Consider the following 27280-nt stretch of genomic DNA (forward strand, 5'->3'; position numbering starts at 1 on the left):
TGGGTTTACGGTTGGACTCAAAGATCTTGAAGGTCTTCTCCAACCTAAAAGATTCTATGATTCTATGCAACATACAGATGGGCTCGTGACTGAGGTGTGGACCTGACCATGAAGGCCACCATGCAGGTCACCCATGAACGTGAAACATGTGCCGAAATCAAGCGAGCCACAAAAGTAAAGTGTCCCTGGAACAGAGGGCAGTGGCTAGGTTTTTGATATGACGAGGCCTGGCAAATTGACTATATTGGACCACTGCCATGAACACATCAAGGCAAGTGCTACATACTCACAATGGTGGAAGCAACTACCAGGTGGCTAGAAACATACCCTGTAACCCATGCCACTGCCTGAAACACCATCTTAGCTCTTGACAGGCAAATTCTGTGGTGACATAGTACCCCAGAAAGAATTGAATCAGACAATGGGACTCATTTCCAAAATAACCTCAAAAACTCCTGGGCCAATGTCCTGGTTTCAGCTGGGATAGAGTTAATTGTCTTCCTAGGAGCTGGTACAGTGCTATGTTTTAGGTTCAGTATGAGAATAATGTTGATAACACACTGATGTTTTCAGTTGTTGCTAAGTGATGTTTAGTCTAAAGTCAAGGATTTTTCAGTTTCTCATGCCCAGCCAGCGAGAAAGCTGGAGGGGCACAAGAAGTTGGGAGGGGACACAGCCAGGGCAGCTGACCCAAAGTGGCCAAAGGGGTATTCCATACCATTGTGGCAGTACACTCCCCCCCCATCCCGCCAGCAGGAAACAAAACTTCTCCAGGAAGGGAGAGGGGGAAGGAAACCCTGGAGGCCGCAGGTTGAAATTTGAACTGGCCAACTGAGATGCGCCAGGTCCACTGAGGCGACTCTCCTGGCCAATAGAATTAAATGACCACAGGTCAGATTCGACAGGGGTATAAACGGATTCCTGCCGGAGGACATGTTGGCACTCCTTCTCGGAGCAGCGGGTCTGCAGTCGGGGACTCCCCCTCGGGTCGGGGCACCGCCCGAGGTAACTCCTCAAGGGAGAGAGCCCTCAGCTTTTAGGTGAGTGATACGCGCGTTTTGAGCCATCACTTTAAATCTTGGGGATTCTTAAGTCGGCCGTGTAGTATTAATTCTCTTTACATCATTGAGCCTGTGGTTTTATAAAATGTTACCCGACTTCTAACTAACTTTTGCTGAAGAATGAATCTGAGTTTTAACACCTGTTGGATTTGGTTAGTCGTGCATCTGTAACATTTAAAATTGGCGTAGTTGGCAGGATGGTGTTAATAGAGGAATTATTACGGAGGCACGGCTGCAGCCCTTCTCCCCCCAGGTCTGGAATGGGTGAAGGAGAAGTGGTCCGACCCAGCAGCGGTCGTGGAGAGAGTAGAACTATGCCGCGGACCTTGTTGAGACAGTAAAGGCAAAGGTATTATGTGTGCCGTCCTGGGCGCCTGCTTGATTCAAGCACAGAACCGAAAGAGTGATTCTGCTAAAAGGCAAGGGGAAATAGATTATCTGAAGGTGGAATTGGAAAGGGATGTGCGGCCCCTTATTGAAACAGAAGGGCATGCGGGTCCGCACGGTGGGAGCCCCCCGAGCGCTGTTTGCATGGCCCCCTTGGTCGGGACCCGAGCTCGGCGAGTTGCAAGCTCAGTTTTCGCACAAGCTGGGTGAAACTGAAACTGAGTATTTGTGGAGAGTTTCTCGAATGGGGGAGGATCGGATACTGTTGAGTGATGATGAAGCAAGAAGTTACTGGGGACCGGGAGTGTTTCTGAGTGCTGGACCAGCAGGTGATCAGTCGATAACGTCCTGAGTAGCCTACTGGGCTGGGGGTGTGGACCCCAGGGAGAGAGGAGAACCTGTTACTATCCGGGTAAAGGGACTGTCAGAGTTAACGGACGGAGTGCAAAAAACCACCTGTGTTCAGGCCATGTATGATAGAGGGCAGCAAGAAATACCAATGACTGCCCTGGTGGATCCCTGCCACCTTAGATCCTTTATTAGAGACCTGCTGGATGTTTTAAAGATACATGTCCAGTCCCTCACCCTCAGAGAAAGAATTCTGGGGGTCATTGAGTGCAACCAGCAGAACCCCCAGAACCCGCCCGCACACGTGATGACTCGGGCGGAAGTACTGCACAGCATAGTAGTTCACGGGCGCGAGATGGGATGGGCGGAGCCGAGCGGTGGCACGGAGGGCGGCAGGAAGGTCCGGGCAGCCGGTTGTAAACCCCGCTCCCAGCGGTCTCGAACTCGGGGTCGGTCGGGTCGGAACTACGATCCCGGAAGGAACGATCTCTGGCGGAAGGCACCGGCACTGGGGGCACCCCTAGCCGTGCTGCACGGGCAGTCCGCCGGCGGCATCCGGGCGTGGAATTGCTGGAGGGGAAAGCTAGAGACCAGAGGGAAGCGCCAGCAACCCCGCCCCCTCGGGAAGAGAAACGGGACCCTTTCGCGGCACTGCGAGAGGAACTGGAAGGGCTAAAAAACTAGGAGCTGCGGTTTGGGGTTCAGGCTGCCCAATCTGCATGGTGAATACTCTGCTACATGGTGAATGGTCTGCCGATAAAGATCCTTATATACACATTCCTGTGGGCCCAAAACAGATAAGTTTGGAATTCTTAATCGATACAGGAGCCCAAATTAGTGTTTTAAATGAACAACAAGCTAGTGAGCTGGGAATCAGGCCATCAAAAAAGGCTATAAACATTAGAGGAGTAACAGGGGCGACAGAAAATGCCCCATAGCTCGAACTCAACTTTGGTTACCAGGGGAAAAGAGAATGACAGCTGTGGAAGTGGCTTTAAGCTCCTATGAGGGAAATATACTGGGATTTGATGTGCTGGCAGGCAGACAATGGGACCTACCCAATGGTAGGGTGTGGAGCTTCGGGGGCAGGGAGGCAGAGGCTATTCATGTGAGAACATTGCAGGTTGCTCCTGCACTACCGCAATCTAAGGTAACCTGTGTCCCTCAATACCCACTTCCAGCCGCAGCCAAATGGGGCATTTCGGAAGTAATTAATGATCTGGAGAAAAGAGAGATCATCAGTCGCACACATTCTCCTTACAATCCTCCTGTTTGGCCAGTCCGTAAATCAGATGGAAGGTGGCGATTAACAATTGATTATAGAAGATTGAACAGTAATACCCCACCATTAACTTCTGCCGTCCCAAGTATTACCTCAGTGATAACAGCAATACAGGCTGCAGCCCATCCATGGATGGCTGCTTTAGATGTCAAGGATATGTTTTTTTTATGGTTCCCCTAAGGGAAGAGGACAAACCCCAGTTTGCCTTCACTTGGGAAGGGACCCAATACACTTTCAATTGACTTCCCCAGGGATATAAGCACTCCCCCACTATTGCTCACAATGCTTTAGCCAAACTTCTTGATGCTGTGGAGGTACCATCAGGTGTCCACATATATCAATATATAGATGATATCCTGGTTGGTGGGGAAAACAAGGAACAGGTAGGGCAAGCTGCCCTCATTGGTATTGTTCCTATGACCTTAGCAAAACCCAGAGGCCTGCATGCCTGGGAAGCCTTGGATGGGAGTGTAAAGACTCACAGCATCAGTGCCTGGTGGATAATCCCGGACTTCTAATCCTGAGACCCGGTTTTAAGACTGAGGCCTAGTTTGTGCTTTCTTACAGGACCATGAAGGAACGAGTCATTCCAGTCCTTTTGCTGACAGTGATGAGGGTGACAGGCGTGGATGGTGAAGATCTGGATGATAATGTCATGGCAAAATGATGGACATTAATATATCGCGAGTCCTTGAGCTCGCATGAGAGCAATGTAACAATTATAGTTGGTCACCAGGTGCAGTAAATGCTATTCCAGTATGAAACACCAGATGTGACTATATCCTCCAACTAACCCATGGGATCACGGGGTGGAGTTGGAATGGTACTACACTATGCCCTGAAATTCCATGGGGGGCAACTGTGTATGGTACTCAAGGAACATCGATAGAGCATTCTAGAACTGAGTTTACAACTATCAACCTTAGCCACTGTTACATCTGACAATTTGGGGACTCTTAAACTATCAGTTATATTGGTAAAATGACTATAAAAAATTGGGCTGTATTGGATTAGATGCCAAAGAAAGAGAAGGGTATATGTAAAGTTTTGAACATGTCAGTGGACAACTGCTGTGTTCACCCCAAATGTGTCAATGTGGCTTCAAGACTAAATCAACGAGAGAATACGGCAAGAGACTCAGAGGCAATTGCTTCTGCACCAGGGACCAACTGGTTGGGAAAAGTTTTGATATGTTCGGATTTTCTTTCATGGGGTGGGAGACCAGACTTCTCTAATCTTTAATAATGCTTGTAGTTATGATTACTGTAATCTATAGTGCAATAAGTTCTATCAAACGCTTGGTAGTGAAGCCTGTACTAACAATTAAGTATACTTCCTTAAAACTGTCCATACAGTGGATATTCCTGTATTTGATATTTCACTTTAGTTCTAGACCAGAAGGGAACGATGACCCACAATGAGCGTCAAACTCACCAAACTGCACCCCCTTTTAACTTTGCAGGCAAAAGGTGACTGTACCACCACTTCAAGGAAACCAGTGGTATCATGACTGTGGTCACGGGGTGAATAGTGGCAGTACATCCCGCCCCCCCATCCCGCCAGCAGGAAACAAAACTTCTCCAGGCAGGGAGAAGGGGAAGGAAACCCTGGTGGCTGCAGGTTGAAATTTGAACTGGCCAATCGAGATGCGCCAGGTACACCGAGGCGACTCTCCTGGCCAATAGAATTAAATGACCACAGGTCAGATTCGACAGGGGTATAAACGGATTCCTGCCGGAGGACATGTTGGCAGTCCTCCTCGGAGCAGCGGGTCTGCAGTTGGGGACTCCCCCTTGGGTCGGGGCACCGCCCGAGGTAACTCCTTGAGGGAGAGAGCCCTCAGCTTTTAGGTGAGTGATATGCGCATTTTGAGCCATCACTTTAAATCTTGGGGATTCTTAAGTTGGCCGTGTAGTATTAATTCTCTTTACATCATTGAGCCTGTGGTTTTATAAAATGTTACCGGACTTCTAACTAACTTTTGCTGAAGAATAAATCTGAGTTTTAACACCTATTGGATTTGGTTAGTCGTACATCCGTAACAACCATGTAACGTCATGTCTAGTATATAAACTGGGGGGAGTGGGGCTGGGGGGAATCACTGCTCAGGGACTAACTGGGCATCGGTCGTCGGGTGGTGAGCAATTGCATTGTGCATCACTTGTATATTCCAATCATTTTATTATTGTTATCATCATCATTATTAGTTTCTTCTTTTCTGTTCTATTAAACTGTTCTTATCTCAACCCACGAGTTTTACTTTTTTTTTTCCAGTTCTCTCCCCCATCCCACTGGGTGGCGGGGGAAGTGAGTGAGCGGCTGCGTGGTGCTTAGTTGCTGGCTGGGGTTAAACCACGACAAAGGATTAAACCCTCCAGATACTTCACACACAGGGAGGGAAGGCCAGAGCTGACTAGTGCAACAATCATCCTTATTGACCAAGGAAGAGTTCTCCGATATTTGGGAACCTGCTTCCTTACCAAGTCACAGTTGGATTACAGCTCCTTTGTAACACCTCAGCATTACTGAGAGCTCATGACTGAACTAGAAAATCTAGTCACAGAACTCAACTTCTTCAGGCAGCCTCCTACCTCCAGTTGCTGGCTGGGGGTTAAACCACGACAGCCAAGAAACATGGCATTGAGTGGGTGTATCACATCCCCTATCACCCAAAAGTGTCTGGAAAGACTGAACAATATAATGGACTGTTAAAGACTCTGCTGAGAGCATTGGGCCTGGAAGCACTGGGATATAAGATTAGCACAAGCCACTTGGCTGGTTAATACCAGAGGATCTGCTAACCATCCTCCTCCTGCCCAAAGTAAGTCCCTACATACTGTGGGAGGAGATAAGGTCCCTATAGCGCACATAGGGAAGTGGCTGGGCAAAGCAGTGTGGATTGCTCCTCCCATGGGAAAAGGCAAACCCATTCGTGGGATTGTCTTTGCTCAAGGACCTGTGTGTACTTGGTGGGCAATGAGGAAGGATGGGGAGACCCAGTGTGTCCCTCAAGGAGATTTAACCTTGGGGGAAAAATAATCTGTGATGTGAGTTGTATGTTGTAGGAAGTAATGTAGCAGGAACTACCTGAACCGACGAAGAGTGAGCTTTGCAAGTAACCCGACAAGTGCAGCAATGACCCAAACCAAGCTGGTGTTTGCGCCCAACAATTGATCATGCTGCTTTTCCTGTCCTGAGCACTCACCTTGACAGATGAGCCCAAGTCATAGCCTGTTCTTATGAACATTTTTGTGAGTGGTGGAGGCCCATGGAATGGGGAAATAATATCTAACTATCTGTTAAGGGAGAAGGGATAGTAGTTAATGAGAATGTATAAATCTGTGTTGGATGAAAAGATGGTTTAATTATGTCGTATAAGTTACAAGTGTTGGCAGGACGGGGTTTCAGGAACGTGAAACAGATACAATGGGGTGATCAGAAGATATGTTAATGTTTCAAATTATGTGGAATGAGCATGGTGCAAATGGGATGAAATAAGCAGTGGAGGTTGTACTGGGTCTGGCTGGGATGGAGTTAACTTTCCCCATAGCAGCCCTCATAGTGCTGTGCTTTGTATTTGTAGCTAGAATGACGTTGATAACATACCAATGTTTTGGCTACTGCTGAGCAGCACTCGCACAACATCAAGGCTGTCTCTCCAACCCCCCCCCCCCCAAAGGCTGGAGGTGGGCAAGAGGTTGGGAGGCAGGTGACCCAAAGAGATATTCCATACGCTATGATGTCATGCTCAGCAATAAAAGTTAATAGAAAGGAGGAGGAGGGGGCATTTGTTATTAAGGTGTTTGTCTTCCAAAGCAATCGCTACACATACTGAGGCCCTACTTCCCAGGAAGTGGCTGGACAGCACCTGCTGATGGGATGTGTAGAATAAATTTTTTTTGCTTTGCTTCCGTGCATGGCCTTTGCTTTGTTTCATTCAACTGCCTTTATTTCGACCCATGAGTTTTTAATCTATTTTCTCCCCCTGTCCTGCTGAGGAGGGGGGAGTGAGAGCAGCTTGGTGGGCACCTGGTGGCCAGCCAATGTCAACCTACCACACATGCACACAGATGCAGAGGAAGACAGATGCATGTACACACAGACATGGAGAGACATGCGCACACACAGATGCTGAGGAAGAGAGACCGAGAGATGCATGCACACACAAAGATGCACAGGTGGAGAGACAGAGGGACATGTGTGAAGAGAGATGCAGAGGAAGAGCAGCAGAGATGTGCGCGCACACAGACGCAGAGACGCTTCTGCACACAGATGCAGATGAAGAGATGTGCACACACTGAGTTGTGTGTGTACACAGACGCAGAGACAGAGACAGGCAGAAAGAGAAACAGTGTCGCGTGTGTGCAGAGTAAGAGAGACAGAGAGGCAGAGGCAGGCACACGCACACAGATGCAGAGGAGGAGACAGAGATGCGTGTGCACATACACAGACTAGAGCACCCCCAGACACAGAAACACAGAGGCACACACACAGACGTAGAGGAAGAGAGACAGACAGATGCACAGCACACATGTGGAAAGATGTGCGCAGAGAGGCAGAGACATGAGCGCACAGACGCAGGAGGAAGAGAGGCATGCACACAGATGCAGAGAGATGTGCACGCACACAGATGCAGAGACAGACACACATACACACAAAAGCGGAGGAAGAGAGAGACAGAGTTACGTGCACACAGAGGAACAGAGACATGCACACACACAGAGGAGCAAAGTGAGACAGAGAGAGGCAGACAGACCGACACAAATGCATGCACTCACAGATGCAGAGGAAGAGCATCTGGGAGATGCTCGTGCAGGTAGACGCAGAGACGTGCACAGACGCAGAGGAAGAAAGATGCGAGCACACACAGATGCAGAGAGATACACAGACATGCATGCACACAGACATAGAAAGACAAGCCTACACAAAGACGTGGAGAAATACAGATGCATTCACAGAGCCACAGAGACATGCACAGAGGCAGAGGAGGAGAGATCCATGTGCACAGAGATACGCGCAGACAGACACACAGAGAGACAGAGCAAGACAGAGAGAGAGGCGCGCACACACAGATGCAGAGGAAGAGAGAGAGAGAGAGGCGTGTGCACACAGATGCAGTGTTGTGGTTTAACCCTGGTAGGCAGCTAAGCACCACACAGCCACTCACTCACTCCCCCCACAGTGGGATAGGGGAGAGAATCAGAAGGGTAAAAGTGTGAAAATTCATGGGTTGAGATAAAGACAGTTTAATAAGAAAAAAAGAGAAAAAAACAATAAAGAAAAACAAAACCCAGAAAACCAAGTGATGCAAAAAACCCACAACTGCTCACCACTAGCCAACTGATGCCTGTCCCGTCCCTGAGAAATGGCAGCCCTGGCAAACTTCCCCCTCCCTGCCTAGTTTTTATTGCTGAGCATGACATCATAGGGTATGGAATATCCCTTTAGTCAGTTGGAGTCAGCCTACTCGCTGGCAGAGCAGTGTGAGAAGCAAAAAAGGCCTTGACACTGTGCAAGCACTGTTCAGTAATGTTAAGAAATACTAGTTATTTAGCTTAAGTAAGTAAGTTTTTACTAGAATGAATTGCTCAATCATTTAGCATTAGGACGCAGGGGTTATAGCATAATGTTGTGCGATTTGGTATACTGTTTGTTTAGCATTACTTACTTAGCATGAGTAGCTAGATTTGCTGAAGCCTTAGGCCCCAAGCTGTGAACTTTCACCTAGATATGCTGAACTTTTACCTAGTTAAGCAAAAGAGGGCCTTCAGAGCCAGCGCAAACCAGAAGATAAGGAGGCTACAACTGTCAGCAGAAGCTGCATCTCGACAAGCTAAGAACAGTTAACGGCCTGCCTGGAGGCAGAGAAGGAATCCAATAAGGTGTTAAAAGATCCCAGAACAGAAATCACCGTTGGACCAAAAGGTGCGTGAAGAGTGTGTGAGGGGCGGGTGCATAGATTGTAAGGGCATAATTGCCCAGGGTTTTCTTTGTTCGGGGTCCCTCTTCAGAGGCACCCAGCTCGAGCTGTTTCTACTGCCATACCACTCGATTAAATTATTTTTTTATATAATCTGGCACCTGAGACTCTTCTGCAGGAAACCTAGGGTACAAACTGCGGGGATAATACCAGACACCCGGACTGTGCAAATTACCTTAACAAGTAATAACTAAAACATAGGTGTGTTATCAACACTGTTTTCAGCACAAATCCAAAACATAGCCCCATACCAGCTACTGTGAAGAAAATTAACTCTATCCCAGCTAAAACCACTACATTCTCCACAGATATCATTCCCTTAGTCTATGGACTACCACTGTAAAATGTCCATAGAATGTCTATTCAGTTCATTTATTCCATGACTTCGGGTTCCATCTCTTATGGTGGTCACTCAGGACAGGAGAGGTGGTGTGTTGCGTGGAGTTATTGGGCACCAAAGCCAGCTCAGGTCAGGTCACTGCTGCACTTGCACTGCTTCTTGTGAGGTACATCCTCCATTAGTCTGGGTGGTTCCTGCTATAGTACTTCCTATAACATGCAACTCAAATCATGGGTTACAACAATTTAAAGGTATATCCATTACAATCTCCACCCCTGGTCCCTTTGGACAAAGTTATAGGGTCTAACATTGCAATGAACTCCTCCCTTTGCTCCTAGCCTGGCTAGCAGCAAGGGGTTCCTGTTATAATACCTTTGACATATGGAAGCCACAGCAGTAGCAACATACAGCATCATATAACACTGGCATCATACAGCAATGGCACCATACAACTCAAATCATGGGTTATTTTCACCCAGGATTAAACCTCCTTGAGGTACACATTGGACTTCCCCATCCTTCTGCATTACCACCAAGTACACCCAGGTCCTTGAGCAAAAGCAATCCCACAAATGGGTTTGCCTTTTCTGGAAGAAGGAATAACCCAGACTGTCTTTCCCAGCCAGTTCCTTATGTGTACTATGGGGACTTTATCTCCTTCCACAGTACATAGGGGTTTTGATTGGGCATGGCCAGGTCAACTGGCACATCCTCTAGTGTTAACTAGCCAAGTGGATTCCGCTAAATTTGTATCCCAATGCTTGAATGTCCCAGCACCCATTGCTCTCAGTGTAGTTTTTAACAGTCCATTGTATTGTTCAATTTTCCCGGAGGCTGGTGCATGATAGGGGATGTCATATACCCAGTCAATGCCATGCTCTTTGTCCCAGGTGTCTATGAGGTTGTTGATCACCTCCACCACAGCTAATTCCCTCAGATACTGGATACCTCCCTCAGTGGTGGTCCACTTGCCTCAGTAATTTACAAGATCTTCCTTGAAGGGATACTTTTCCTTCACACTCGACAGGAGGCACCTCCAGAGGCTGAGGACTGTTGCCCCTTTTCCAATCCCTTTGTCAATGGCCTTATGCCTAGCAAGGGATACCAGCTGCTGGGCTTCCTTACCCTCTAATTCCTGACTATTGGCCCCAATATCCCAGCATCAGAGCAATCAGTGGATAATTTGCTCGTGTGGTTGACAGCTGAAATCTTTTTGCATATCTCGCAGCTCACTCAGGGACAGGGTGGTTTCTGACTCGTTTATGCTTTCAGTCTCTTCCCTATCCTGTTCTTGTGACTGCCCTGCTGCAGAACAGGCTGCTGCTTCTGATTCTCCCTCCTGCTCCCTCTCAGGAGAAGCTTCTTTCTCCCTTACTAAACAAGTTTACCTCCGCTTCCATTGTTTCTTCTTGACTATCCTGGAGCAACTGATATAGTTGAGGGTTGGGTCTCTGGTTTAGCCACAGTGTCTGTTTGTATGTCTTCAGATCCAGAGACCCTCTCTTCTCCTTGAGGGTCCTGAATAGTGCTCAGTAGGCGTAGGCCAGGCCCCAGCACAATACGAGAAGTTGTGTCTCTTTGGCATAGCCAGGGCCAGGGCATCCTTTTTTTCAAACATTCTATCACTTCATCAGGATCTCACACTTGTTCGGGGGTGAAGTTCCAGACCATCAGTGACAACCATTCTAGGTACCTGCCCATATTCTCCCACACCCCTTGCCACCCATAACCACACTGCCTCGGGGCATATCCCTGGGTGATATTCCTAAATAGTTGATTAACCTTAGAAAAAAACAAAAAAATATTCTTCAGAGGTACCAATAGGAGTGTTTTGGTTATCCAAGGATGTTCAAGATACTGAAGAGTTATTGTAACAAGGGAGAAAACATCTCCCCCATAGAAGAAGGGGAAGGTGCCATTCTATATTTCTTCCACTGAATGCCTCTCAGAGGTGAAAAGGGAAAAAGTGTAATTGTTAATTGTCTCCATGAGATGGTTCCTGAAGTACAGGGAAGGCATCAGTGCAGGGCCCAAATACCAGATTAGGCTCAAGGCCAGTGCTTTTATCATAATTCTCCCAGGCAAAACACCACCAAGCACAGCAAACTGCAAAAGCCAAAACCAGCCTTTAACAAGCTCTCAAATTTGATGTACAGCAAAAAAAGGGAGCATGGCACAGATCAGATAAAACAATGTTGAGGACACTTAAGTGAACATCACGACCAGCAACTGTTAAACAGATATAATAATTATAAGTCCCCTCCAATACACTCTGGTCAAATCTGTTGTTATCTCAAACCCTTCGAGCCCCACGTTGGGCACCAAAAAGGACTGTCATGGTTTAACCCCAGTAGGCAGCTAAACAAGAAACATCCGCTCACTCACTCCCCTCCCCTCAGTGGGATGGGGAAGAGAATCAGAAGTGTAAAAGTGTGAAAACTCATGGGTTGAGATAAATACAGTTTAATAGGTAAAGCAAAAGCTGTGCACAGAATGGTCTGAAATGCTAGGTCTGTACTCTGCTTCTTGCCTTCCTCACTCCTCTCAGGATCTTGAGCTCCACTCAAGCCAAGGCTGCCACATCCTCAATTAGTTCTTATTTGTTCATGAGCAGCAGATCCAGCTGTGCATCCCCCCCAGTTGGCCCATCCAACACCTGTATTAAGAAGTTTTTGTCATCGTTCACCCCCTGCAACACCCTCCAGAAGCCTCCTGGACTATTTCTGTTCCATTATTGCCCTTCCAGCAGATATCAGGGAGTTTCAAGTCCCCCATAAGAACTAGGGTCTATAATCTGGAGACTTCCTCAGGTTACTTAAAGAAGGTCTTGTCCCCTTCTTCACACTGATCAGATGGTCTGTAACAAGCTCACATCATGATATCACCCCTTACTAGTCTCTTCTCTGTTCCTGACCCACAAGCTCTCAAACAGCCTGTCACCCATTTCCTAGAAGAGCTCTATATGCTTGAGCTACTCCTTCATGTAAGGGGCAATCCTCTCTGCTTCCTTGCCTGTCTTTCATAAAGAGCTATTAGCTGTAGCTGTACCATTTTATAAGACCATTTCCAGATAAAAGCTCTAGGTGAGATTCCTAAAAGTACTTGATGAACTTTGAAAGTCGTTTCCTGTAAGCATCTGAATATATGTAGAATAGCTGCTAATGGATAGGGTAAGAGACCAGATCATAAACCAGCATCCATTTTGAGTAAAAAATACATGAGAAAATGGTATAATTCTATGAAGGGAGCAGGGAAGCACAATACATTTACTAGCTCTAAAGCTTGCACTATTGTATATACCATATTATATATACCATTACAATTTACCCCAGGAAATAATAGTTTTTATTTTACATCAGGGAAAGCTGTATGGGCAGTGAAACTCCAGGCTTTCCACCTCCTAAGCCTAAGTCCAGGATCAATATAACTAGAGAACCATACTTACTGGAGGAGGCACACTACAGATAGGAAGGTGCTGTCCACTGAATACCACAGAACAACCTGGGACTTGCTGTGTGCTGCAGGGTGGTATGTGCTGGGCTGTACAAAGTGGAATTCCATGTGGTGCCACCGTTGTCACCGTGTATGAGACGGGGACTGCGCCTTGATGGATCTGCAGCAAAAACACAAGTGTATGAAGCAAGCTGTTACAAGGGCTTTGGACAGTTATGGCATGGCATAGAAAACAAGCTTTCACCTAACAACAAAAAAGTATTTTTTACTCTGAAGGTATTAAAGAAGGCAAATACCTGTAATCCCTGTCCTTTAAAAAAAAAAAATTCTCATTGGAGTATTTGGAGTATCACTCTTCAGTCAGTGCTTTTAGGACAAGGCCAGGAGGGAGCTCTCAAGATGTTAAGTCCTCCATGACACTTAGAGGCACTCAAAAGCATCTCAAATTCAGCAAAGCTGCCCCTCCCACACACTAAGGTTAGTTCTTAGAGAAAATAGGCAGCAATAACTCCCACATAAAAGCCAGTCAGAAAAAGGGGTGTAAAAAACCCCCTACAAGTAGCTAAAGAATCTCTTCAACTCGTCCTTGCAGGGTGATTAAATGTTAACCCAGAGACTTATATCTTTGAAGAAAAAGAACTTCAGATAGATTTTCTTTCCTGTAAAGAAACCAATCTCTGAATGCCTACTCAGAGCAACACTCCAGGGATGTGTCTTAACACGACTAACAACATTAGTTGAAACCAAAGATTAATTTAAAAGCTGAAAAAGAAAAGGTTACATATTCATAAACATGCCTCTGAGACAATATCCACTAAATATCTACAAACATAGTAGAGAACATGATGGCTTACAGGTTTTTTTAGTTAGCAATATTCACTTAGAACTCAATCATCAATCCAAGGGTAGAAGGTACTCTGAACCCACACACTCCTCAATTCCTTGTACTACATCAGGAATCTAGCAAAAACTGCAAAGAACCATAGGTAAGGAACATGGATACACAGAAGGCAATTATTTTGAAGAACCTTCCTTCACAACCTACTAAAATGGAATTCACCCTTGGAAAATGAACAAGCAAGAACAGCTCATTACAAAGATGAGAATAAATAAATTGGAGAGTGCTAACCTACTGAACTGGCCATGAGATGCAGAGGCCAAAACAGGAACACCACACAGATGACTGAATAAAACCTCAAATCTCAAAACTGCACATATTTGGGAAAAAAACCACTCAGCAGAAACAGTGACTTTGACCTAGTTCCAGTTCAGGTACCAATGCAAATATTTTATATGTGAGCTATCAGAGAGTTTTTAATGCCATAACTGTCGGATGTTTGAGGACAGTGCCAGATGCGATTCAGGAGAGCTTACCACTGCTCTCAGTGCAGAAAGAAAGAAAAAAAAAAAGAGAAAGTGGTTCCCTCTCTAGAGTAGTCTGTGCAAAGCACCATCATGGAAGACCCATAGTAACTCTGAAAACACTAACACCTTGTGGAAAGTGCTTGGAAGGTAGTGACAGCATCATAGAACAATCGTTTCTCAGGATGATGCTGCAAGTCTAATCACGCAAGGACAAACACAAAATGTATTTTTGTTTTGAGATACTTCAGTAACTCAACTGTTCAGATACAAGTGAAGGCTGTGACATGGCCAGAAAGACTATTGTCTTTAACCCATGCACTCTGCTCTGGGTGCAGATACTCCTTATTGATCAGCGCTCTGCACAGAAAATACATCAGTGATCTGCTGCTGTACTGAATGCAAGTCACTTTATAAGCTGTGCTGTAAGAATTGCATTTTAAGCCTGGCAGTTTGTGAACTGGATATAGAATCATAGAATCATTTAGATTGGAAAAGACCTTTAAGATCATCGAGTAAAACCGCAAACCCAACACTGCCAGGTCCACCACTAAACTGTGTCCCTAAGTGCCACATTGTATTGGGTTTGTGTGGCAAGGTTTTGGTAGCGGGGGGGGTTACAGGGGTGGCTTCAGTGAGAAGCTGCTGGAAGCTTCCCCTTTGTCCGACAGAGCCAATACCAGCCGGCTCCAAGACGGGATTGTTGTGACCCAAGTGCAGGACCCGGCACTTAGCCTTGTTGAATCTCATACAATTGGCCTTGGCCCATTGATCCAGCCTGTCCAGATCCCTCTGTAGAGATTTCCTACCCTCAAGCAGATCAACACTCCCGCCCAAATTGGTGTCATCTGCAAACTTACTGAGGGTACACTGGATCCCCACATCCAGATCATTGATGAAGATATTAAACAGAACTGGCCCCAATACTGAGCCCTGGGGAACACCACTTGCGACCAGCCGCCAACTGGATTTAACTCCATTCACCACAACTCTTTGGGCCCAGACATCCAGCCAGTTTTTTACCCAGTGAAGAGTACACCCATCCAAGCCATAAGCAGCCAGTTTCTCCAGGACAATGCTGTGGGAAATGGTGTCAAAGGCTTTACTAAAGTCCAGGTAGACAACATCCACAGCCTTTCCCTTGTCCACTAAGCAGGTCACCTTGTCATAGAAGGAGATCAGGTTAGTCAAGCAGGACCTGCCTTTCATAAACCCATGCTGACTGGGCCTGATCACCTGGTTGTCCTGTACGTGCCGCGTGATGGCGCTCAAGATGATCTGCTCCATAACCTTCCCTGGCACTGAGGTCAGACTAACAGGCCTGTGGTTCCCCGGATCCTCCTTCTGGCCCTTCTTGTAGATGGGTGTCACATTTGCTAACCTCCAGTCAACTGGGACCTCCCTGGTTAGCCAATACTGCTGATAAATGATGGAAAGTGGCTTGGTGAGCACTTCTGTCAGCTCCCTCAGTACCCTTGAGTGGATCCCATCCGGCCCCATAGATTTGTGTGTGTCTAAGTGGTGTAGCAGGTCGCTAATCATTTCCCCTTGGATTATCATAGGGGGCTTCATTCTGCTCTCCTTCCCTGTCTTCCAGCTCAGGGGGCTGGGGACCCTGAGAACAACTGGTCTTACTATTAAAGAGTGAGGCAAAGAAGGCATTAAGTACCTCAGCCTTTTCCTCATCTTTGTCACTATGTTTCCCCTCACATCCAGTAAAGGAAGGATATTCTTCTTAGCCCTCCTACTGTTGTTAATGTATTTATAGAAACAGTTTTTATTGAATTTTACAGCAGTAGCCAGATTAAGTTCTCGTTGGGCTTTGGCCCTTCTAATTTTTCTCCCTGCATAACCTCACAACATCCCTGTAGTCCTCCTGAGTTGCCTGCCCCTTCTTCCAAAGGACATAAATTTTCATTTTTTTCCTGAGTTCCAGCCAAAGCTCTCTGTTCAGCCAAGCCAGTCTTCTTCCCCACTGGCTCATCTTTTGGCACATAGGGATGGCCTGTGCCTTTAAGATTTCCTTCTTGAAGAATCTCCAGCCTTCCTGGACTCCTTTGCCCTTCAGGACTTCCTCTCAAGGGACTCCGTCAACCAGGCCCCTAAACAGGCCAAAGTCTGCCCTCCAGAAGCCCAAGGTAGCAGTTCTGCTAACCCCCCTCCTTACTTCTCCGAGAATCAAAAACTCTATCATGATTGCTACACCCAAGACGGCCTCCAACCATCACATCACCCATTAGTCCTTCTCTGTTCGCAAACAACAAGTCCAGCAGGGCCCCTTCCCTAGTTGGCTCACTCACCAGCTGTGTCAAGAAGTTATCTATCTTCCACACACTCCAGGAACCTCCTAGACTGTTTCCTCTCTGCTGTATTGTATTTCCAGCAGACATCTGGTAAGTTGAAGCCCCCCACGAGAACAAGGGCTAGTGATTGTGAGACTTCTCCCAGCTGCTTATAGAATATTTTATCTACCTCTTCATCCTGATTGGATGGTCTATAACAGACTCCCACCATGATATCTGCCTTGTTGGCCTTTCCCCTGATTCTTACCCATAAACAGTCAACCCTTTCATCACCATCATCAAACTCTAGACAGTCAAAACACTCCCTAACATACCCCACCACCTGTCCTTCCTTGCCTATCCCTTCAGAAGAGTTTATAGCTGTATTGGCTTTGTGTGTCAAGGTTTTGGTAGCGGGGGGGGGGGTTACAGGGGTGGCTTCTGTGAGAAGCTGCTAGAAGCTTCTCCTATGTCCCATGGAGCCAACGCCAGCTGGCTCCAAGACGGACCTGCTGCTGGCCAAAGCTAAGCCAATCAGCGATAGTGGTAGTGCCTCTGTGATAACATATTTAAGAAGGGAAAAAAGTTGTGGCAGGCACAGAAACTGCAGCTGGAGAGAGGAGTGAGAACATGTAAGAGAAACAACCCTGCGGACACCAAGGTCAGTGAAGAAGGAGGGGGAGGAGGTGCTCCAGGCGCCGGAGCAGAGATTCCCCTGCAGCCTGTGGTGAAGACCATGGTGAAGCAGGCTGTCCCCCTGCAGCCCATGGAGGTCCACGGTGGAGCAGATATCCACCTGCAGCCCGTGGAGGACCCCACGCCAGAGCAGGTGGGTTCCCGAAGGAGGCTGTGACCCCATGGGAAGCCTGTGCTGGAGCAGGCTCCTGGCAGGACCTGTGGATCCGTGGAGAGAGGAGCCCACGGAACAGGTTTTCTGGCAGGACTTGTGACCCCGTGGGGGACTGTCCTGGGTTCAGCTGGGATAGAGTTAATTTTTACAGGAACCTGGGAGGTGGGGGGGCATAGCCGGGGCAGCTGACCTGAACTAGCCAAGGAGCTATTCCATACCATGTGACATCATGCCCAGTATATAAATGGGGAGTGGGCCGGGGGGAGGGCTCTCCTGCTCTCTCTCTTGACTTTTGATGGGGGAAGTGGTGGAGCGTCGGGTCCCGGGTGGTGAGCAGTTGCACTGTGCATCACTCTTTTTGTATACTCTTTCATTAGTACCGTTGTTGTTGTTGTAACTTTTTTGTGTTGTCCCAGTAAACTGCCCTTATCTCAACCCTCGAGGTTCCAGTTTTTTTCTTTTCTCTCCTCCGTCTCCTCCCTATCCCACGGGAGGGGGGCGGGAGGAGTGAGCGAGCGGCTGCGTGGTCCTTTGTTACCAGCTGGGCTGAAACCACGACAGGGACCCATGCTGGAGCAGTGTGCTCCTGAAGGACTGCACACTGTGGAAGGGACCCACGCTGGAGCAGTTCGTGAAGAACTGCAGCCTGTGAGAAGGACCCACATCGGAGAAGGTTGTGGAGGACTGTCTCCTGTGGGAGGGACCCCACGCTGGAGCAAGGGAAGAGTGTGATGAGTCCTGCCCCTGAGGAGGATGAAGCAGCAGAGGCAACGTGTGATGAACTGACCATAATCCCCATTCCCCGTCCTCCTGCACCACTGGGGGGATAGGTAGAGAATCCGTGAATGAAGTTGTGCCCAGGAAGAAGGAGGGAGGGGGGAAGGTGTTTTGAGATTTGGTTTTATTTCTCATTACCCTACTCATGTTGACTGGTAATACATTAAGTTAATTTCCCCCAAGTTGAGTCTGTTTTGCCCGTGACGGTAATTGGTTGAGTTATCTCTCCCTGTCCTTATCTTGACCCACGAGCCCTTTGTTATATTTTCTCTCCCCTGTCCAGCTGAGGAGGGGGGAGTGATAGAATGGCTTTGGTGGGTACCTGGCATCCAGCCAGGGTCAACCCACCACAATAGCCATCCATTGCAGCACTCCAGTTGTGTGAGTCATCCCACCATGTTTCCGTGATTGCAACTATGTCATAGTTTTCCAGCTGCACAACAGCTTCCGACTCCTCCTGTTTCCTGCCCATGCTGCGTGCATTGGTGTAGATGCACTTCAGTTTGGCTATTGATCCTGCCACCTTCTTTGGGAGAGAAGCCCTAATTCCTATGTGGCTGTTCTTAGGTGCTTCCGTGGTTTCTAATGCATTGACAACCCTTGTTTCTTTGCTGCTGCGTGGATCTCCATCCCCTACCTCCACTGAGATGGCAGACCGAAGGACCTTGCTAGCACACTGTCCCTCAAACTCTGGCATACTGCCCCCAAGGCTTATCTGTAGCGAGCCTGGTTTTATCCCTTTTCCCTTCAAGTCTAGTTTAAAGCTCTTCAATGATGAGCCCTGCTAACTCTTCAACAAAGATCCTTTTCCCCCTTTGAGACAGGTGTACCCCATCTGTCACCAGCAGGCTTGGTGTCATGTGGACTGACCCATGATCAAAAACCCCAAAATTCTGCCACTGACACCAGGCTTGGAACCAGGTATTGATCTGCTGGCTCTTCCTGTTTCTTCCCTCATCATTCCCTGCAACTGGAAGGACAGAGGAAAATGCTACTTGTGCTCCTGATCCCTTAACCAGTCATCCCAAGGCCCTGAAGTCTCTCTTGATTGCCCTCAGACTTCTTGTTGAAACTTCATCGCTGCCTACCTGATAAATCAATAATGGAACATAATCTGAGGGCCATACCAGGGTAGGAAGTTTTCTCACCACATCTTTATCCTGGGCCCCAGTGAGGCAGCAGACTTCCCCAAGAAGTGGGTCCCATCTGCATATTGGGCCTTCTGTATCCCTCAGGAGAGAGTCTCCTATGACAATGACTCATCTTTTTTTCTTTATGGAAGCGCTTTTGATGCAAGGTGTAGGCCGACTTAACCTTGGCGACACCTCCAAGCTAGATGAACCATCGTCCTCATCATTGTTCGGTTGCACTTGCAGAGCCTCCTACCTTTTATGCAAGGGCACTGGGGAAGGTGGGGTAGTCACAGAGGAGATGCACCTGCTGCACTGGGCAGGAACTTGTCGCCGTTGCCCCCATCCCTTAAGTCACCATGTTCAGTCAGGTGGAGAGAGGATAGGGAATCCTCCGTATCATGTGTCCTGTCTGCCTGACAGGCCTGTCCCAGGGAAGGTAGGGTGTGATTCCAGTAGTCTGTCTATCTCTCAGACTCCCTGATACTCCTCAACCTACTCACCTCCTCCTGGAGCTCTGTCACTAAGTGGAGGAGTTCATCTACCTAGGCGCACCTCCCACAGGTGTACTCACTACTGCTGTCCAGTACTGGCCTAAGAGTAGGGCATACCCTGCAGCCTGACGCCTGGGTGGAAGCATGTTCCCATCGGAGCTCTGTCTGGGAAGCTGCATCAGTCATGGTGGGTGCAGAGTTTAGAGAGGCCATGGCCTTCTGCTGGGTAGATACCATTTCTCCCTGGTCAAGCTGGCAGAGCTACAGCACCCTTCCTGCGCACCCTTCTGCGTGAACTGCCATGCGAACTGCTGTGCCATGCCCTTGCTGACACACCACGCCCTGTTTGCCCACCCTGGTTGCTACTGCTCCCTAGGGGCTTCTTTTATACCCCGGGCCGGGGCTTGGCCATCGTTGCTCCTGGCCCCACCCAGGTCTCATCAACAGCTGTCGCAGGAGCTGTGGGCTCCTGTTGTGTCTCTTGGCTCCCCCTGAGGTTTGCCCAGTTCAGGAAACCCCCATGTACACTGCACTAGAATGACCAGTTCTGTCCCCAGTTAATGAATGTAACTGCATAGCAAGAAACACCCTTGGGCTGCATTCTACTGATTTGAACAAGAAAAGGCTATATCAAGAGGACAATTTCCTTTAAAGAGCCTCTATTATGGAATCCTACTCCTCTTCCTGTCTCAGGGAAGATCTAACTTATTTTTCTGGACTAGCTGCAAATGTCATTTTCTCATGCCTTTTAAGGAGCTGGTTGAGGCTAGAATGAGTAATTTAGTGATGAGATGATATTATCATGAGTTCATAGAATCATAGAATTGTTTAGGTTGGAAAAAACCTTTAAGATCATCAAGTCAAACCATTATGAGTTTTGCTGTTATATAGGCAGTCAATTATATGCATTGTGAATTCTATTTTTAAAGAATATATTTAAGCTGTGTAAAGCACTTTAAGCTAAGGAGAGGTACTTCATATGCAGTGAAGTAAAATACATTATTACCATAGCATATCTTAAACTAAATTAACTTCAGAAGCAGAAGAGTCACATTTCAAAGGTGGGATGCAGAGATCTTCAGAACTGTGCCAATACACATGGACAGACTGTTGACTTTCACTCTTGTCTATTAGAGTCTAGATTTTTTTTTTTTCTTAAGTAACAAATGTATCAATGTTTTCACTGCAGCTCTCTATACACTGATACTACTCAGAAGAAAAAAAGAAAAAAAAAAATGCTCTACAAGAGGACTAATAGGAGTTAGTGTTATGTGACCTCCATTGCCAACTAATTTGTCGAGAAGAGTTCACTCATTTGCTCTCTTCAGAGTGGAACACACAGAATTTAAGACATTTGCATCCATGTTCTCAACACACTCTTACCGGATCATGAATGTCAACCATCACTGTGTTCTGCTGTGGCGGGTGAGCAGCTGGGTGCAACATACGATGGGATATATTTGGAGGGTTAAAGGCTTGGGGCTCTTCTATTGTTTGCTGCTGTCCATAGGAGAGATGATGATAGTTTTCATCTTGGTTAACAGAATTGTGTCGAGACAGACGATCCCTTCTTGCTCTCTGACGGCGAACAGGAGGACTAAAAACACATAAAAAGATGAAAGATCACATTAAGAAAGGTTTGTGGCACTTATAACTAGAAGCACAAAGAACTCAATAGTAAGGATATTTTTACACTGGAAAGTTTTGCTAGGCTAGGTATGTTAGTTTGTCATACAATCTCTCATTCAGAAAATTTCTGAAAGCCCTAGCATAGATGCTTATTTCAGCATGAGTGCTTGAGCATAGTTTAATACAAGAGAGGAAACCAGAAGCATTTTTATAGAAATATTACCTTCACAAAACTTGTTAAAAAAACATTTGAGCACTTGATTCACAGAATCATAGAATGGTTGAGGTTGAAAGGGTCCTCTGGAGGTCATCTAGTCAACCCCACCCTGCTCAAGCAGGGCTATCAGGAGCTGGTTGCCCAGGACCATGTCCAGATGGCTTTTGAATATTTCCAGGGAGGGAGACTCCACAATCTCTCTGGGCAACCTGTTCCAGTGCTCAGTCACCCTCACAGTGAAAAAGTGTTTCCTGATGTTCAGATGGAACCTCCTGTATTTCACTTTGTGCTCATTGCCTCTTGTCTTCTCACTGGACACCACTGAAAAGAGCCTGACTCGGTCCTCCTTGCAGCCTCCCTTCAGATATTTATATACATTGATAAGATGCCCCCCGAGCCTTCTCTTCTCTACGCTAAACAGTTCCAGCTCTCTCAGCCTTTCCTCATAGGAGAGATGCTCCACTCCTTTAAAACCATCCTTGTGGCCCTTCTTTGAACTCTCTCCAGTATATCCATGTCTCTTGTACTGTGGAGCCCAGAACTAGACACAGGACTCCATGTGTGGCCTCACCAGTGCTGAGTAGAGGGGAAGGATACCTCCATCAACCTGTGACACCCTGCCACTTGGTCGTTATCACAGACCTAGACAGACTGCCGACGTCCTGTCCCCTGACATTAGAAGTGTAAGCAGGGTCCTGCCCACGTTCCATGTAAAGTTTGAATCTCTCAAATCACACTACCATTGGTGGAGCCAAGGGGTGACGGGACTCTCACCCCCATTCAAAAGGCATTTGCATGATTGGCTGTTGCTCTCAGATGACCTGCACACCAAATATTTCTAGCAGCTCACTAGAGCCATGGCATCGCTTATAATCATGTGTTTGCTATTGGGAATCCGGTGAGTCACCATATGCGTGCATCATTGTATTGGGTCTGGCTGGCATGGAGTTAACTTTCCCCATAGCAGCTCTCATAGTGCTATGCTTTGTATTGCTAGCTAGAAAGGTGTTCATAAGTCTCCTGGTTTCAGCTGGGATAGAGTTAATTGTCTTTCTAGTAGCTGGTATAGTGCTATGTTTTTGAGCTAAGTATGAGAAGAATGTTGATAACACTGATGTTTTCACTTGTTGCTAAGTAATGTTTAGACTAAGTCAAGGATTTTTCAGCTTCTCATGCCCAGCCAGCAAGAAGGCTGGAGGGGCACAAGAAGTTGGGAGGGGACACAGCCAGGGCAGCCGACCCAAAGTGGCCAACGGGGTATTCCATACCATGTGACGTCCCATCTAGTTTAGGAACTCGGAGGTTGGGGGGATCACTGCTCGGGGACTAACTGGGCGTCGATCAGCGGGTGATGAGTAATTGCACTGTGCATCATGTGTATATTCCAATCCTATTATTATTACTGTTGTCATTTTATTAGTGTTATCATTATTAGGTTCTTCTTTTCTGTTCTATTAAACCATTCTTATCTCAACCCATGAGTTTTACTTTTTTTTTTCCAATTCCCTCCCCCACCCCACTGGCTGGGGGGGAAGTGAGTGAATGGCTGCGTGGTGCTTAGTTGCTGGCTGGGGTTAAACCACAACAGTCCTTTTTGGCGCCCAATGTGGGGCACGAAGGGTTGAGATAACAACAAACCTGACCAGAGCGTGTTAAAACAAATTTGTTAGAAGCATTTATTACATTGGTCTAATAGTCGCTGGTCACTATGTTGATTTATGAGTTCTTAGAGTTGTGATGCTTATTTTTAGAGTTCTGTTAAGTATCACCTTGCTTGCTGTATGTAGTCCCTCTTCTGCTGCTTATCATCCATGGAAGGTGGATTAAGGTTTTTGCTTTGATGTATTGTATAACACTGGTTTATGGTATGATAAAGTCATCGGCTGTGGGATTAATCCGGTATTTACACTCAGCATTGTCACCTTTATACTCCGGGAGCCATCTGTGGGAAACTATTTAATAATTACACCATTTACCTTTCCTCCTTGGAAAATCAGTCTATGGGTGGGGTACCTTTCTTCCCTTTTCCCTTCTCCTTCAGTCCAGTTACAATGGTGTTTGAGAATTTTGAAAAATTTGAATACCCTTGGGATGTTGAGACCAGCACAGTCCTAGCCTTACAGCTAGGAATTAGCATGTTCCTGAATGTGGTTCAGCTCTTGTTTAAGGTTAAACAACTATTTAAGAAGATCACCCAGAGATCTGCCCCGAGGCTGGATAATTATGAGTGGCAGGGTGTGTGGGGTAGTATGGGCAAGTACCTAGGAGAGTGGGCACCTCCAATGTTTTGGAAATTCACCTCTGAACAAGTGCAGAATCCAGAAGAACTAGTAAAATATTTGGAAAAGGTATGCTGTCACCCTGGCAACTCCAGAGACATGAATTGCTGCAATGTGGTGGGGCCTGGCCCTTGCCTATCGAGCCCTGTTAAACACCACGCAGTACCCTCAAGGGGAAGAGAAGGTCTCTGGATCTAACAACAAGACAACAGGCACTGTGGCTACCCAAACCTCGGCAATGGGGACTGTGGTCCCTCCAGCCCTGGCGACGGGCACTGCGGCAAGCGGTACTGCAACTGAACCAGCGGACCAACCTGCACCAGTATCAGTTGCCCCCATACAGAACAAGAAATATACAAAAAAAATCAGTTCGCTTAGCGAAGGATGAAGGTGAACCAGGGTCATCACGGGAACAGGAGGAAGAGGCAGAACCAGAGGTAATCACCCGGTCCCTATCCTTGAGTGAGCTGCGGGATATGCAAAAAGATTTCGGCTGCTGTATAGGTGAGCATATTATCACCTGGCTCCTCCAATGCTGGGACAATGGGGCTAATAGCTTGGAATTAGAAGGTAGGGAAGCCAAGCAGCTGGGATTGCTTGCCAGGGAAGGTGGCATTGACAAGGTAATTGGAAAAGGGACACAAGCCCTCAGCCTCTGGAGGCGCCTCCTGTCAAGCGTGAAGGAAAGGTACCCCTTCAAGGAAGATATGTCAGTCAAGCAAGTGGACCACCATGGAAAGAGGTATCCAATATCTGAGGGAATTAGCCATGCTAGAGATGATTCATTATGACTCAGACAATACACAATTACCCAAAGATCCAGACAAAGTCCCACGCACATGACCCATGTGGCGGAAGTTTGTAAGGAGCACACCATCGTCCTATGCCAACTCACTGGTAATAATGACCTGGAAAGACGAAGAGGCACTGACGGTGGATGAAGTGGCTTGCCAACTCTGGCAATATGAAGAAAATCTCTCCTCCTCCTTACAAGCCTGCATTTCAGCTGTGGAGAAGCTGTCCCAGGACGTCCAGAAAATCAAAGAAGATATGTCCCACTCCTCACCTGTAAGGACCAATGTCTCAGCTATTAGGAGTGAGTGTTCCTCTGCCCAAGAGAGAGAATATAAAAGGTACACACCGCGAGGTGCCCTGTGGTTTTACCTATGTGATCATGGAGAGGACATGAGGAAATGGGATGGAAAACCTACCTCGGTCCTAGATGCATGGGTACGTGAGCTGCGAGGAAAAACCACCACAAAAGGGGATTCTCCCAGGAAAAATGCCGCTCCAGTTTCCAAACAGAGTAGAAGGGCTGATCTTATTTCTGATCCTCTTGAAGGGGCTTTTGATTCAACTTCACAAGAAGTGAGTACTGGATACTCTGACCAGGATTAGCGGGGCCCTGCCTCCAGCCAGGTGGAGGAAAGGGATAACCGGGTCTATTGGACTGTGTGGATTTGATGGCCTGGCACGTTAGACCCACAGGAGTACAAGGCTCCAGTAGACACCGGCGCACAGTGTACTCTAATGCCATCAAGTTATAAAGGGGCAGAACCCATCTGTATCTCTGGTGTGACAGGGGGATCCCAAGAGTTAACTGTATTGGAGTCTGAAGTAAGCCTAACTGGGAATGCATGGCAGAAACACTCCATTCTGACTGGTCCAGAGGCTCGGTGTATCCTTGGCATAGACTACCTCAGGAGAGGGTATTTTAAGGACCCAAAGGGGTATCGATGGGCTTTTGGTATAGCTGCCTTGGAGATGGAGGGCACTGAACAGCTGTCTACCCTGCCTGGTCTCTCTCAAGACCCTTCGGTTGTGGGGTTGCTGAAGATTGAAGAACAACAAGTGCCAATTGCTACCATGACGGTGCACCGGCAGCAACATCACACCAACCGAGACTCCCTGGTTCCTATGCATAAGCTGATTTGCCAATTGGAGAGCCAAGGAGTGATCAGCAAGACTCACTCGCCCTTTAATAGTCCCATATGGCCAGTGCGAAAGTCTAATGGGGAGTGGAGACTAACAGTTGACTATTGTGGCCTGAATGAAGTTACTCCACCGCTGAGTGCTGCCGTTCCAGATATGCTACAACTTCAATACGAACTAGAGTCAAAGGCAGCCAAGTGGTATGCCACAATTAACACTGCTAATGCGTTTTTCTCAATCCCTCTGGCAGCAGAGTGCCAGCCACAATTTGCTTTCACTTGGAGGGGCGTCCAGTACACCTGGAATCGACTGCCCCAGGGGTGGAAACACAGCCCCACCATTTGCCATGGACTAATCCAGACTGCACTGGAAAAAGGTGAAGCTCCGGAACACCTGCAATACATTGATGACATCATTGTATGGGGCAAAACAGCAGAAGAAGTCTTTGAGAAAGGGAAGAAAATAATACAAATCCTTCTGAAAGCTGGTTTTGCCATAAAAGAAAGTAAGGTCAAGGGACCTGCACAGGAGATCCAGTTTTTAGGAATAAAATGGCAAGATGGACGTCGTCAGATCCCAATGGACGTGGTCAACAAAAGAGCAGCTATGTCTCCACTGACTAATAAAAAGGAAACACAGGCCTTCTTAGGTGTTGTGGGATTTTGGAGAATGCATATTCCAAATTACAGTCTGATTGTAAGCCCTCTCTATCAAGTGACCCGGAAGAAGAATGATTTTAAATGGGGACATGCAGTAGCCCTTGGGCCAGTCCAGGCAGGACAAGATGTTAAAAACGTGCTCTGTACTGCAGCTGGAGCAAACAGTCCTACCTGGAGCCTCTGGCAGAAAGCACCTGGGGAGACCCGAGGCTGACCCCTGGGGTTTTGGAGTCGAGGATATCGAGGATCTGAGGCTCACTATACTCCAACTGAAAAAAGAGATATTGGCAGCATATGAAGGAGTTCAAGCTGCCTCAGAAGTGGTTGGTACTGAAACACAGCTCCTCTTAGCACCCCGACTGCCAGTGCTGGGCTGGATGTTCAAAGGGAGGGTCTCCTCTACACATCACGTGACTGATGCCACGTGGAGTAAGTGGGCCGCACTGATGACACAACGAGCTCGCATAGGAAACCCCGATCGCCCAGGAATTTTGGAAGTGATTATGGACTTGCCAGAAGGTAAAGATTTTGGAATGTCACCAGAGGAGGAGGTGACACGGGCTGAAGAGGCCCCGCTGTATAATAAACTGCCAGAAAATGAGAGGCAATATGCCCTGTTCACTGACAGATCCTGTTGCATTGTGGGAAAGCATCGGAGGTGGAAGGCTGCTGTATGGAGTCCTACACGACAAGGCGCAGAAACTGCTGAAGGAGAAGGTGAATCGAGTCAGTTTGCAGAGGTGAAAGCCATCCAGCTAGCGTTAGACATTGCCAAAAGAGAAAAGTGGCCAGTGCTCTATCTCTATCCTGACTCATGG

General features: G+C 47.3%; 1 protein-coding gene across 4 annotated transcripts in view; it reads right to left on the reverse strand.

Annotated features, from left to right (window-relative positions):
• Nucleotides 1-27280, reverse strand: part of LOC121232779 (E3 ubiquitin-protein ligase RNF38) — a 114980-nt gene that overhangs the window by 36318 nt on the left and 51382 nt on the right. For all 4 annotated transcript variants that reach the window (XM_041121229.1, XM_041121228.1, XM_041121227.1 and 1 more), the window contains exons 3-4: nucleotides 21130-21343; nucleotides 12844-13011 (exon numbers count right to left, since the gene is read on the reverse strand). In XM_041121229.1, coding sequence (XP_040977163.1) covers nucleotides 12844-13011; nucleotides 21130-21343 — 382 coding nt within the window. The remainder of the gene's footprint in view (nucleotides 1-12843; nucleotides 13012-21129; nucleotides 21344-27280) is intronic.

The sequence above is a fragment of the Aquila chrysaetos genome, chromosome W, assembly GCF_900496995.4.
Source record: "Aquila chrysaetos chrysaetos chromosome W, bAquChr1.4, whole genome shotgun sequence".
NCBI lineage: Eukaryota > Metazoa > Chordata > Aves > Accipitriformes > Accipitridae > Aquila > Aquila chrysaetos.